Genomic DNA, 15,747 nt, shown 5'->3' with positions numbered 1-15,747 from the left:
TTTTTTTTGAGTGAGACATTACTCATTACTCATTGCTTGTTTATAAGTAACATAAAAATACCTTTTTGGGTTTTGTATCTAATATGAGAGAGAAGTAGAGGTGCTAGTTTCTTTCCCAAGGCCCTAAGACTCAAAACCTCTGACTTATTCCCTTCTTACATCCACTTGCAGTGAGAATTGTCTGACTTATTCCCTTCTTACATGCACTTGCACTGAGAGTTGTCTGCCCTATAGTTGAAGAAAAAAAGCTAATCCCCTTCATACTTTCTTGCTTTCATCCCAGGGTAGGAGCCTTAGGGAGAAGTTGATTAACATTCCTACGTTTTAGGGACTGATTTAGGAGAAAGTTATCTCATTTTCTACGTATTTATTACAGGTTTTTGGTACAACATCTCAAATCATGTACAAAAAAAAATATCTTTAACCTTGACAACAAGACGGAACGTTTTCATAAACTTATAGAAATAATATTTTTATTTTTTTTAGAGAAGTAATAATTTTGCTATCTTATCAAATTAGTCATCAATCAGTATTTCAACGCAACTATCCCTACCTAATTAATTACAATTATGTAATATATAACACTTTGCATACGGAAAAAATGAGACAAATACAAACACTTGAACTTTAACTTTTAGTGTACACAATGGCACGTCTCTTATTATTGTTTTGTTTTGTTTTAAATTACAGCAAAGATTGAATCGTGATGAAATTAGTCATCAACTTACAACAAGAAAGAAAATCACGAAACAAACTTCATTGCAATTAGAGATATCATTTTCACGCATAACACGAGATACTCGCCATTACCATTTATTGAATATTATAATATTTCAAAATATCACAAAGTGAGAAAAATATGTTATTATGACGGCAACAATCCGTCCCAATTTGCATCGATTTTACTTCAACGGATGACATCATCTTGGATTTCAAACTAAACGTTCGCTGCAAAATCCACAACAGAGTAAGACGTGTCTCATGCACAGAAAAACCATCCCAAAACTTTTGCCTCCCTATCCCAATGGATATTTGCCAGGGATGCCTACAGTTGCAATAGGGTTGGTTATTGCGACCATTGGGACACATCTCATATTGGCCTTATTAAATTCTCAAAAAAAGACTTGCTACAAAGAGTATGTCTTTTTTTTTTTTTAAATATTTACATTAGAAAGTGAAATTTAATTGGTTCTCTTATGGTCTCTTTCTTGTACCGGTGTTTGCATTGCAAGAGAGTACATCACTCCTATAGAGCCTTAAGCATGCAGTATTTTTTAAATATACTGTTTTATTTATTGCCTTGAAATTCTAGTTGCTCATCTCTGAAGTCAAGAGTTTGGTATGCAAATTTTGCCTCACATGAAATTCCAAGAGTTGAAATTGTATAATTAAATTATATTACATGGATGTTACTTCTAATGTTTGCTTTAAATGAATTAAATTTTCTAACCGCTATGCATGGAAAATGCATAATAACCTGTTGACTTAATAGATTATGATAATAGCTAGTATTTAAAGACCATGTAATGATCTATGACTCTGTTCTCATGTAATACTCTGTCGCAAGATTTTTTTTTTGGCAATATTGCATTTTTCGTCCTGTATGTATAGGGGTATGGCAAATTTGGTCCTCTAACTATCGCGGTGGCAATTTTGGTCCTGTATCTTTCGAATTTTCGCAATTTTGGTCCTTCAGCCTATTTTAGGACCATTTTGCCCTTCTAGCGAAAAATGAACCTTAGCCCCTATCATGCTTCAAGTTTGGCCCAACATGCTTCCGAAATAAACTAAGCCCTCATAAATTCATACCTTTTTTCGACCGCCTTGTTCCCGGGTATTCCAAGTCCTCGATTTTACGGACCTCTTCCAACCACACTACTGCAGTAGATGGTTCGCAGGTACTTGGCTCCTTCAGCAACAAACAGCACAGCCCTATTTCGTTTCCTACCTTAGGGCGTGAAAGAGACTCCAATATTGGGAATTAATAAAGGTTTGGATAAACAAATTGAACAGAAGCCTAACTTTTTATTGAAGAAATATAGGAAATATTACATAGATATTATTCCTCCATTGGAGGAGACAACTGTTTAGCCTCTCATAGGATAGAGGACTAGACTCGTTGGGGAAACCCCCATAAACTGAAAGATTAAAATACTAGAAATATTGAAAACACTCAGAATAATTCTTTTGAAGAGTAGGAGAAGTTTTTCTGATGATCCCCTTCTGCTTCATTGCCACATTATTTATAGGGGTCCGCAGACTTCAAACTCGGACTCCAACTTGATTTTTTGACGACGTCATTGCTTCTGTCATCACCTTGTCTTTTTCAAATGACGTCATTGCATACGTCATCGCCCCGTCCTTTCCAGCTATTGGTCATTATGGTTTGTCGGCCATGTGACTTCCAGTTGTCTTCCTTGTTTTGTTGACTGTCGGCTTTTGTTGTTTTCTATCGACAGTCTTATCCTTTCGACCTTTTACATCGTTTAACTTTTACCTCTCTTGGTAAAAAATTTTCTCTTTCCCTTGTCTTGGTCCGGTTCGGGTTTATTTTTCGTGATCCGAATCTTTGTCCCGAACAGGGCTTTTCTTGTTTCTCGCAGCAAGGGCACAGATGGTTATGCCATTGCCCAACATGCAACATGTTGCACGTCTTCATCCTTGTGGCTTCGGTTGCTAGCAGCTTATTTTTCCAGATTAACATCCTCTTCTTTTCGAATAAGCTTTCAGCAAACTCCGTGCTTTTTCCTGTCATGGAATTTAACAGGAATGATCCATTCACTTTGTTTGAGAAAATCTTGAATGGATACTTGACTTTGTCCATCTCTGTGAGACAGACCCATAATCCCCAAGCTCTCCTGGTAGAAATACTATCTTCACTAATGGCTAATACCAAGGGAGCTTCTCCTGAGGCAGCTTTGATTTTGTTAAAAGCTACCATATCTGGCCTCTGCAGCTTCATGAAATGGAATGCTGGATGAGACCCCTTTCCTGCAGTTTCTGGAGCTACTGAAATAAATTTTATCTCCAGAACATCGCCTCTTTTTAAGTGGGGGTTGTTTTGCCATGAATCAAAGACCGCCCCACTAATCCATTCCGGGAGTTTTGAGATTTCCGAAAAACTCGGTGACATAGTATGAACTGAAGCAAGAGCTCCAAAATCATACCATTCTCTTACATCTTCTGGTTTAGACCCTTCTAACATCCAGACTCTGTTATATTTTCCAGACGTTTCGATAATGGTCTTGCCCGGATTGACTCCTTTGCGGGAAATTAATTTTTCCCACATACGCTGATAATCCTGCCAAGCAGAAGAAGATATTGATTCGTTAGTATTAGCCTTAGAGGTGCCCGTCATTGGCCTAAGGCTAATCTCTCCCTCTTTAACCCCAGAGGTGTTGGGTTCACTTGAATCAACAGGAGTTTGCACTTCCTGAGACTCAATTGTTGCCGTTTCACCAGAGTCTGGTGATGGCCTTGTGCAATTGGTACTTGAATCCGACGTTACAGGTGTAGAGCCCTGTACTCTAAAGGCATGTTTTGGGTCATGCTCCCTCAACTCACGAGTCATCCCGGAAGGTGATGCCTTTCGAATTGGTTCTCGTAAGTCGTTCCATAGCGAAGTGGATGCTAATAAGGAACTCCTTATTGCGACCTGGACCGTGTCTAGATCAGCTCTTTAGATTTGTCCGGCAACTTGAGCATTAACTGCTAGCTGTCCGAACTTTCTGTTAAGCTCCTCGAGGTTTTCCCGGAGGTGCCTGAGTCTCAACATGATGGAGTTTGCTTCAGATGCCTCCATCTCTTGTCAGGAAATCTGCAAGAACATTCTCATGAGATTTTATAACGATAATATTATAACAATAATATTGGCATTCTGTTTGCCATCTGATAATACGAGTTTTTTCTATTTTTTATTCTAATTTATTTTTTAAGAAAGCCTTGACATTAGTGTTATCAACCTTTAAAGTAAATTCTTTCGCAAGTAAAAATAAAGGCCATTTTTTGAAAGCCTTCCAAACCGCAAAGAATTCTTTCTCATTTATGTGCCAAACTTTGGCTTGTTGTTCTGAGAACAACCCTCCGGTATATCTACAGGGTTCTTCCCCTGTAGTTGTCTTCTTCATGAGCAATGCTGCCCATCTGTAATCATTGGCATCTGTGTAGACTACCAATTCGTCCATGTCCTGCGGTATAGCAAGTTTTGGAAGGTTACTGCAAACTTGTTTCAGCTCACGAACCCTTTTAGTGTGACTCGAAGAGTAATTCTTAGTCTAATAATTTTCATCACCTAATTCTTAAATTTACCATAAGATAACCAAATCTCTAAAAATATAATTGGGTTTGAACTAGAATTTTTCGATTGTGATGTGCCGGCTGATTTCACCCAATTATATGACTCAGGAGTAATTCATAGTCCAACAATGTTCATCACCTTGTTCTTAAATTTACAATAAGATAATCAAATTTATAAAAATGTAATCGGATTTGGACTATAATTTTTCGATTGTGATTTCCTAATTATTATATTCACTTAATTTGTATTAGAGAATAAATTTTTTACATGGCATCATTTTTATATACGGCTGGGACCATATTGCAAATATTTTACAAGTAGTTGCACTACATGTGCAAATCTTTGTAGAGGCAATAGTATAATAAATAAGCTTAAGAAAGATAAATAAATACCTCAGCTTGAGGACTTCGCCAATCACCACAACAAACATCTCCAACTTCCTTCCCCCTCCCCATGGATTTTCTCCTCCTCCTCCAGAAAACCCTCGTCGGCCTCTTCTCTGCCGCCGCCGCTGCCATCCTGATCTCCAAACTCCGCGGCAAGCGCCTGAATCTTCCGCCGGGCCCATTCGCCCTTCCCCTTGTCGGAAGCTGGCTCCAAATCGGCAACAATTTAGACCACCACGACTTCATAAACTACGCAAAGAAATTCGGCCAACTCTTCCTCCTCAGAATGGGGCAGCGCAACATCGCCGTAATCTCATCCACCGAACTCGCCAAAGAAGTTCTACTCACACGGGGCAAAGAATTCGGGTCCCGCTCAAGAAACATCGTGTTCGATATCTTCACAGGCAAGGGCCAGGACATGGTGTTCGCGGAGTACGGCGACCACTGGCGGAAGATGCGGCGGATCGTGTCGGTACCCTTTTTCACGAACAGGGTGGTGCAGCAGTACCGCCGCGAGTGGGAGGCGGAGGTGGCGAAGGTGGTGGAGGAAGTGAGGAGGAACCCGGCAGCGGCGGAGGAAGGGGTGGTGCTGAGGAGGAGACTGGAGCTGATGGTGTACAACAACGTGTATAAGATGATGTTTGATAAGAGGTTCGAGAGCGAAGAGGATCCGTTGTTTGTGAAGCTCAAGAGTGTGAATGGGGAGAGGAGTAAATTAGGACAGAGTCTTGAGTATAATTTTGGTGATTTTTTTCCATTTCTGAGACCATTCTTGAGAGGGTATTTGAAGACATGCAGAGAGGTGATGAGGAGAAGGTTGAATTTATACAAGGACTCTTTTATTCACCAGAAGAAGTATGTTTACTCTTTCACTCCCTATTTCATTTATTTTTCCAAAGTTATTTTATTTAATCCAAAAAATACACTTTTAGTATTATAAAATAAGATTACTTCTAGTTTTCTATTTTACGAAATTTTTAAAATAGTTTAAAAATTTTAAAAACTTGATGCATTTAGTCGTTTGCTTTATGGTATTTCTAAAATAGTCAAACTTGACAAAATTCGATACATTTAATTGGTCCTCTACTTTATGTAATTTATTGGACTACTTGTCTTGAGTCTTCCTAATTCTGAAATCATTTAAAAAGTTCTTTAAGATAGAGGATTAAAAGTGTTGAACCTCTTATCTCATGATTACTAAAGTGTAACTTTGCCTATTCAATTGTATTTGATATTTGTGTTTTATATTTGATACTCCGCGCTTTCCGAAGTTCAATAATAAAATATTTGATAAAATATGTTGACGTTATATCATGAGGTTAGATCTAATTACACAAACATTCTTTTAATCCTTAATTGTATAATGTTTTGGAATCTCAACAACAGGAGTGTGGTTGCAACTAGAAATGGGATGGTAGAGAAGAATATTGACCTGAAATGTGGCATCGATCACTTTCTTGAAGCGCAGAAGAATGGAGAGATCAATGAAGACAATGTCCTCTTCATTGTTGAGAACATGAATGTTGCTGGTATATCAATCTTTTAATTTGTTTTTCAAGATTTTATGTTTTAATTAATTTCTTAATTCTAAAGCTAAAAGAATATTAGTTAATTAATCGGATATATATTATTTCAATTATGTGAATTATATGTATGTTCAGCAATAGAGACAACTGTTTGGGCGCTTGAGTGGGCAATTGCAGAACTCATCAACAACCCTAAGATCCAAGCAAAACTTCGGACTGAGATTGACACCATTCTCGGCCCGAAAAATCAAGTTACGGAGCCCGACACCCACAAGCTCCCATACCTTGAGGCCGTGATCAAGGAAACTCTTCGCTTGAGAATGATAGGTCCTTGTTTGGTCCCCCATATGAACCTCCACCAAGCCAACCTCGTGGGCTACGATATCCCTGCCGAGTGTAGAATATACGTTAATGCATGGTGGCTAGCCAACAACCCGGCCCATTGGGAAAGGCCCGAAGAATTCAGGCCCGAAAGATTCTTGGAGGAGGAGTCTAATGTGCAAGTTAATGGCAACAACATCAAGTATATTCCATTCGGGGTTGGCCGGAGGAACTGCCCTGGAATGCTCATTGCCATGCCTGTCCTAGGCATAACTTTGGGCAGCCTGGTCCAAAATTTCGAGCTTCTGCCTCCTCCCGGGCAGTCGAAGATCGACATGACTGAGAACAACGGGCAGTTTGCAACTCGGATGTTGAACCATGCCACCATTGTGTTGAAGCCAAGATATGTCTGAAGGTTCAATAATATCTTTGGAAGTTATGGTATAATTAAGTGCATGCATGTATTTATGTGCATATTTGCACCAGGAAGCAAAATGTGTGTATTTAGTTGTGGTTTTTGAATAAAAATGTAATTAAAATAATCTTGTTTGCCTGTAATATCGGGTAAATCACATTGACGCTCTGTGAGTATACATTAAGACAGTTAAATTATACCAACAAATACCATTTACCATTTATAAAATTGTAAATACACCCATTGAGTATGTTAACGTAATTTGGTTAGAAAATTGTATGTGACCTAATCGAAATGAGGATTCCGACTAAAAAAAGTACTAAATTGCTAAAATTTTAAATTATAAGACTAAATTACAAAAATAAATTTTTATAAGACCAAAAATATCATTGCTTCTAAATTAATACACGACTAAAATTGTATCTTTTTTCTATTAAATGTCATTAAACGCACATTGATCTGGAGAGATAGATATACTGTTGAAGGCTATGATCAGATACACTTCATGGATCAATACCTTGTATCCCCTTGATTGAACTGAAATCATATTCAAAGTGCTTGCTTTCATCAAAAGAAAAAAGAGAAAAAAAAAAATCTGTAGCATAATTCAAGGTTTGGTTGGTATTTGGTTATGTTAATTGACATATACAGAATGGTTTTAGCCAATTGAAAAATATTTACTATTTTATTTTATATGCACATACAATACTATTCAATAACATCCATCCATAAATATCAACAATATTATAATATTATATTATAATTATATTCAACTCATGCTATACAGTCGTGTAGGATTAGAACTCCAAAAACTATTCAATTGACATATCATATCAATTTTACAACCAAAATAAAAGACCATGCATGATTGAATTTTAGCAATTTTAGCAATTTTATTCTAATTTATTTTTTAAGAAAGCCTTGACATTAGTGTTATCAACCTTTAAAGTAAATTCTTTCGCAAGTAAAAATAAAGGCCATTTTTTGAAAGCCTTCCAAACCGCAAAGAATTCTTTCTCATTTATGTGCCAAACTTTGGCTTGTTGTTCTGAGAACAACCCTCCGGTATATCTACAGGGTTCTTCCCCTATAGTTGTCTTCTTCATGAGCACTGCTGCCCATCTGTAATCATTGGCATCTGTGTAGACTACCAATTCGTCCATGTCCTGCGGTATAGCAAGTTTTGGAAGGTTACTGCAAACTTGTTTCAGCTCACGAACCCTTTTAGTGTGGATTTCTTCCCATTTCCACTTTGAATTCTCCGTTTCTTTTAGAAGTGGTCGGAAATCCTTTCTGTATCTTGCAAGATCCTTAATGAAGATTCCTGCAAAATTAACAACTCCCAAGAAGCTTTGCAATTGCTTCTTGTCTTTGAGTACATCTGGAAAATTGCGAATTTTTTCCACAATATGGTCCTGCAACTCAATTCCTGTTTCGTCAATAAGGATTCCTAAAAATTCAATCTTATTGACTGCAATAGTAGCTTTCTTTTCAGAAAGTACTAAACCTTCCCTATAGCATGCATCAGAAAATATTTCAAGATGTCTAATATGTTCCTTCATATTTTTTGATGCAATCAATATGTCGTCAATATAGACAAACATGAATTCGAAGTAATCTTTAAAAAGATTATCCATTTTTCTTTGAAATATCTGGGGTGCATTTGCTAAACCCATTGGAAGCACATTCCAAATATATTGTCCCTGTGGTGTGGAGAATGCCGTAAATTTCTTTGATTCGCTCTCCATTTTAATCTGATAGAAACCAGATTTGCAATCGAATTTAGAAAACACTTTTGCTCCTTTAATGCAATCAATTAAGTGTTCTCTACTAGGAATGTAATAACCATCAAACTCTAAAATTTTATTAATGCCTTGATAGTTAATTACCAACCTGGGTTTACCTCTCTTGATCTCGTCATGGTTTCTTACCAAAAATCCAGGGCTACTATAGGTAGAGATTCCAGGCTCGATGAGTCCAAGACTGATATGCTCTTTGATTATCATCTGCATATTCTTCTTATCTTCCATGTTCATCTGGATAGGTTTGTATCTAACATACTCGTATTTGCATTCTTCTTTGACCTTCAGAGTAGCTTCGATCTTGTTCCTATCCCACCAAGCCAGAGGATTTTCGCTGAAGTTCCTCTGGATAAGCCTCTTGACATTATCAAGAGAAAGTCTGCTCTCTTCGCTGATGTCGAGTGCTTTCATTTCCAATAGTGTTTCTTTAAGGTTCAGGATTTCCTCCTCGGATTCCTTATAGAAGCTATCGTTGTCTATGAGTCCCTGTTGCCTGAAAGACAAAAGGACCTTACCAAATTTCCTCTTATCCTGCATTTTTGGATGAGTTAATTTGGCATCAAAATCACCACGTTTGCTGCGAAAATTTATTGGCATTATCCTATTAAATGCCTTTTCTCTTCGCAACACATGTATCTCACTACCACAGTTAGTAGTAAAGATTAACAGATTCCTTTGATTATCCTGCATATATCTTGCAAATGTTTGAATAAAATTGTTACCTAACAAGATATCGGCACCTGTATAATGAAAGTAGATAGGAGGTGTTTTTACCCTGAACCAGGGTGATCCGAATGCTCCTCCAATTATGATTCCCTTATTGAGTATCAAAATTTTTTTGTGAAAAATCCCTTCCTGCAATGACGGGTAAGGTTTCCCTTGCTTCCTTAGGGAAAACTCCAGGTTTTGCCGTGCAAATACCTGATCCTGAATCAATATAAGCTGCAAAATACTCCGTCTTATATTGATCATACAACATACCAACAGATATGTATATAGAAAAGGGACTCGCCATTCAATCCTTATGGTGACACCATCAAGACTGAATTCCATTCCATTACCTTTTCTTCCCCATGGTTTATGATCTTCGAGGAAACGTAACCCCAAAGTCATACTCCCATTTTCTCTTCCTGCACACCTGCAACTAAAATTTCATGGCCTGCTATTTCCAGCATGCCCTCATATTTTCCAACAACAGGTTGCTGCAAATAATATAAGTCATCACAAGGAAAAAAGTTTTCTTTCTTAGTGATGTCAAATATAACTTGTATTTCTTTCCATCCTTCAGGGCATCTAAGTTTTACGTTATCAACCCTAATCTCTTGAGGAGTTAAAGCTTTTAGTAACTCTTTCTCCTTTCCTTTGTAGCCTATAATCCTATCTTCCGAAAAGGACATTCGACTATTAAACTCAGTCCTAGAGTTAAGTGTCCGATCTAAGACTGGGTGATCTTTTATAATAATATCAACACCACCTATTCTAGGTATTCTAATAGGGTCTGGTGTCATGACTTTGGCGAACTCCTTGAAAATTCAAGGAATCTCAATATACTCTTCCCTAAGAAACAAGTCTGAATGATGCGTATTGGAAAGGGCATATGCAATTCTATAAGTTATAGAATACGGTCTATTTCCTTCTCTCATTAGATCTTTTCTTTTAAAATCTTGATAAAGGGTTAAGACTCTACTAAAATCTTGGTCTGCTAGGTTGTATGCAATCCTAGGATGAATGTCAAACATCAGTTTTTCTGTATACAAGTTCCCTATCATTGTTCCAAGACAACCATCTCTTAAGTTATTGATTCTTCTATCTATTATTGATAAATGTATTTCTGAATTAATTCCTTCCTTAAAAGTTGCTTTTATTACTACTTCAATAGTTCCTATGTGGATCCATTTCATAGTAATGGCTACTTCTTCTCTAAGCTTACTCAATTCTTCAAAAATTTCTTCTTTAGGAATTAACTGCATTTCCATCACATTACCAGTAAGTTCCATAGGTATAGCAAACTCACCTGAACTTTATAGATTATGTGATGTTTCCTTTAGTTTAGTCTTATCTGGTTCAGGACTTTCCCAATTCCTCCAATCCTAAATCCATCATATGGGCTGAGGTTGGAATCTTGCCGCATGATTCTTTCCATGGTTTTGTTTGACACCGTCATTCTGGAAAAGAATCCTGATAGGCTTTCGGAGGTTTGAAGCCTATCTCCTTCGTTGTAGTTACTCTGACTCGGTTGAAGATCCATCCGAATCAGTCTCTATTTCCTCCTTATAGACGCTTTCGTCTGAAGGAAGATCTTCGATTTGGTAGATGGGTACCAAGTCACCATAGTAAACTGCATCTAGGATATCATCCGTGGCTTCAAATTTTCTTAATTCTCTTAATTCACCATGTTTTTGCGGACAATCGGGAGATATATATTCTTTTGCTCTGCAAGTCCAGCAATTGCAATTTTTAAAACTTTCATTGGCTCGGGTATGGGCCCATCTAAAAGTTCTTCTTGTAGGGGTTCTTCCGGTGGATCTTGCATCTGTTCGTCTAGATCCTTGGGATGAAACCCTTGTTGGTCATGTTCTTTGTCCAGATTTGTATGTTCTGGCTTTGGACTTGGACCACCATGATCTCCGTTGGGAAAAAGTTCTTCTGGAACTCCTAGTGTAGGAGTCATTATTCTGCTTCTTCCTTTTCTTTGGCTCACTTGATTCTCCTATAATAGTTGAAAAATCATTGTTATCACAACAGAGAGGGGTTCGTTTGATTATACCTCTCAGTCTTTTCATGTTCTTTTGGATAGATGCTTGATAACACCAATCATTCAACTTGTCTTTAGGGAAAGACATTCTTCGTGCCACTGAATCTAGTTGTCCTTCAGGTACTTTGTATGATTGAATCAACATTTCCCTCCATGGACTGCATATTTTTGCAAAAAACATTGGAGCTGCTACTTCTGTTGCTACTCCGCTTTGGAAGAAATACTTGCGGAACCAATAGATATATTCATCTACTGCGCAAATACTTCTTAATTCGAGGCTGAAAAGAGTTTGTGCATATTCCCTAGCTTTTTCTGCCCTACTTCCTTCGAAGTATCCATCTCCAATGAAGTGTATCTTGATGAGCCTTCCTAGTCGGTCAGCTATCGCGCCTTTTGAATCTCCGGCAAGGATGCTGGCTTTGGTATCTTCTGGGGTATTATCCCATCCGATTTTTACAGATCCCTCCAAACTCAACACCACAAGGTTTATGAAGTTTTCTTTGTCGAGTTCTAGGGTAGTCGCTGCTATCTTGATTGCTGCAACCCATTCGTCTATCAATTTCTCAGTATTTCGAAAATCGATAATATCCAGGTTTAGTATAGCGCCGTATGGATGTAAGGGCTGGAGCATGGTCCTTGCCCAAGGTGTATTCTCCGGCGCTCTTTTTGGATTTCTTCCTGGATTTTCCTTTAATCTAGTTCCCACAAATGTTGGTGTGGCATTAGTGTGGAAATCCGCACTCTCCCTCATCGGTTGATCCTGTGGAGGATCATTAGAACATGTACTTCCTTCCGGCGGTGGTAGTGCTGGAGTGAGCTCATTTGTTTGGATATTGACTAAATCCACGATCCCGAGTTGGGAAAAGAATTCTGCCAGTTCTTGTAGATTTGAAAGATCTGCTCTTATTACCTCCATTATTTTATAGATCTGATAGATGCAATGATCAGATCTTCTCTTGATTTTGGCTTTGGAATCTCCGTGGCCTTCCCTTTCTGGTGTAGAAGGGGTACTGTTCCGAGAGCGTCCCTGATTCGCTCCTGTCTGGATCTAGATGTTTCAGGGTTTTCTCTCTGATTTTTCTTTATATCTGTAATTTCTATCCTCAGATCTGTAAGGCCCTTGTGTAGATCCGGAAGGATCTTAAGTATCTCGTCCACCTTTTGGCTCAAAGATTCTATTTTCATAGGTATATGTATTAACCTATGTCCATAGTCTTGAACCGTCTTTTGTATCTCCCTCAGATCTTGGGAGATCTTTGATGTATCTGGCTCAAGTTCCTTCCAATCATTCATAATTTTTTGAACTGAAATTATGTAGGAATTTACCCATTCCATTTCTCCTGGCTGGAATTCTACCATGGACTTCAGTGGAGTGTAGACGTTTCACTACATTTCCTGGCAGTACTTGTCGAACTTCAAAATTTCTCAGCCACTCTTATTCTTCTTCTGGCGTGAGAAGTTTTAGATCAATCCTCTTGGGACCGTTGTCACACTTGTCAAGAATTTCCATGAGAAATTCTCTTCTTTATTTTTCCAGAATCTGGAAATATTCCCTGTTTTCATAGCAACTCGAACTTTCGTTCGGTTCCATTTTTTCTTGAAAAAGTCTCCTCCATTAGTGGATAATATCAAAATGTAATATAAATATATATTTCTTCAATAAACCTAGGCTCTGATACCATTCTTGTTGAGCATGAGTGGAAAATATACATTAGAATGCAAAATAATTGAAACTGGACTAAACTGCACATTTTAAAGCTGGAAAAGGGTAAAATTGTCCAAAAATTGGCCAGATTTGTGCGGAGGACTAAAATTGCGAACTTTTTGAAACTTACGGGACTAAAATTGCCAGTCCTATAGTTACGGGACCAAGAACGCCAACCCCCTTACTTACAGGACTATTTTTGCAATTACGCCTTTTTTTTTTCAAGTGGTGCACAGTAATTGTTTGTCAATATGCACAACAAGTTTATGTGTGCATTCTGAAAAGGAAAATTGCCTAAAGTCATGGCTTTAAATTGTTGTAAAAATAGTGTGATTTGTGTTTATAATCATATTTTAAAATAATTTTATATATATTATTATATAAATTATCACAATTACATATAGTACGAAATGAATGAAAAAAACTTAGAAATTAGAAAAGTTGCACCGATGGAAAGTCACTACACTTGTCGTGGACCTAAAGCCATGACTGCCTCCCTACGTGCAGATTTTAACGGTTGACCATGACTCCATGATAAAACCCCATTAACTCTCAGCAATGTCTCATCCCATGTGCACGACTACAAGGAGACTAGGAACCAGTCTACAGTCACGTTGCAAAAACTCTATAAATACTTGTGGGAGTATAAAATATTTCTCAACTCATAAGTTATACAAAATCTATATCTCTCTCAATGTGACAAATGAAGAAAGGTAATGGCCCTTTAAATAGTTGAAAAAATTTGACAGTTATAAAATATTAAATGACATAATTTAAACTTATAATATTATATTAAATCCAATTATAAATAGGTCACATAAATATATAAAATGTAATGCTCAAATAATTATTAAATCTTATAAATTCACAATTAAATTATTATAATAATGGGGCCATAAACCTTAAATAAATATCAAATTAAACTGGCACATTAAAATCAAATCAAGTATTGGAAATAATTTGACAATGTAGAAAATTTTAAAGCTTATTCCCAACACACATGTCGACCAAATTTTTGTGTTTTCCCAAAACTTTGTCGTAAATGGCTAGAATATTTTTACGACGTCTTTCATCCACCTTCACAAATTCAATAGTTCATCACAAGAAAACGAATTCTTATCTGAATTTTACTTCATTCCATCACAAAATTTCATTATAAAACACTCGCAAAATTCAGTCACGCTCATAGAAACCACGATCAATAGTCATTGTGTGGTCATGGTGAATCAATATTCAGTACGACTAGTTATAATTAGCCATGAAAATTAGACATATTTAAATATTATATTTCTTCTAGTATATCTTATATTGCATTATTTTTTTTATATAGATAGTGTGTATATGTGCGTCACAGTGCAAAATATAGTGCCAATTTATGATAATAAAAAAAATTGAATAAGTTAAGTTGTTATGATCAAAAGTTCATTTAATTATTTTAATTAATTAATGAACTTATTGCTAGTCCTTTTTTAAATGGAAATATTTACATTATTGGTATTAACTTGATTTTCAAGAGTTTATGTATGTTTTAGATAATTACCACTACCAAACAAAAACAGGACTTTTTAAAAAATGAGAGACGAAACTTTTTGTAATGAAAAAAACAGAAATTTGTCACAAATGAGATTTAAATGAACCACAATTTCATTAAAGATAATAGATATAATTTCAAGTAAATAATTAAAATGTTCAATTATGTACGACATATTACATAACGTATTGAGATGTTGGTGTAAAAATGTAGGAATACAAATGAGATGATATTGGCAATATATACTGTTAGAGATAGATTCTTGATACCAAAGAACCATTGCAATAGTTAGAATCAAGAGAGATTTGCCACGGAATTATAAGTGTTATAATATTACCGTCACAATTGTGGTAGCAAACTATTCGTATAAATCTGTATCAAATTCAATTATTAGCAACGGATTTTCAAACTAATTAGCATACTCACGCACCTTCCCTCCCTATTAATCTATTACAATTCCTTTCAAATGTATCACAAGACCAACACAAATTCGTATCAACTTCGATTATTAGCAATGGATTCATTAACTATCCTTTCTACTGTAATTTCTTTTTCCTTTTTTGAAGGGAAAATCATAATATCATTACGATAGCAATCCAACAACAAATTCGACAAGCTTAGTAGTGCAATTAAATATGGAGATTATTACACTTTACTTTCCTGAGTTTTTGTGAGCCCCTTGTGGTTTAAAAAATCACATTAGTTAAAATTTATCGAATATGATAAAATTAACAAAAAAAATTCAGATAAAAATCTATATTTCGTCTCTATGTTATTACTTATTTATTACAAGTTAAATATATTATTTTATGATCAAATTATCCTTATATATTTTTACACCTTAATACATTCACCGTTATAAAGGTTAGTTAGAAAAATAAATTATTTAATATATTAGTAATAAATCAATTGAAAACAAATATTAATTTTATTCAACTTTTTTGTTAACATCAATGAATTTTGACTGTAAAAAATTTTCAAATTATAATAATCAGCAATGAGTGTATAA

At 36.2% G+C, this 15,747-nt stretch overlaps 1 protein-coding gene across 1 annotated transcript; it reads left to right on the top strand.

The window, feature by feature from the left end:
* Window positions 1-4,684: 4,684 nt before the first annotated feature.
* LOC105170465 (trans-cinnamate 4-monooxygenase-like) lies at window positions 4,685-7,123 on the top strand. The gene is made up of 3 exons (XM_020696731.2): window positions 4,685-5,538; window positions 6,070-6,212; window positions 6,345-7,123. Exons 1-3 carry the CDS (start codon window positions 4,751-4,753, stop codon window positions 6,941-6,943), a joined length of 1,530 nt encoding a protein of 509 aa, XP_020552390.2. The 5' UTR covers window positions 4,685-4,750; the 3' UTR covers window positions 6,944-7,123.
* Window positions 7,124-15,747: the final 8,624 nt, after the last annotated feature.

The sequence above is a fragment of the Sesamum indicum genome, linkage group LG9, assembly GCF_026168435.1.
Source record: "Sesamum indicum cultivar Baizhima isolate 11 linkage group LG9, ASM2616843v1, whole genome shotgun sequence".
NCBI classification, from domain to species: Eukaryota; Viridiplantae; Streptophyta; class Magnoliopsida; order Lamiales; family Pedaliaceae; genus Sesamum; species Sesamum indicum.
The sequence above is the reverse complement of the archived record's forward strand: the minus strand, read 5'-3'. Positions and strand labels throughout refer to the sequence as shown.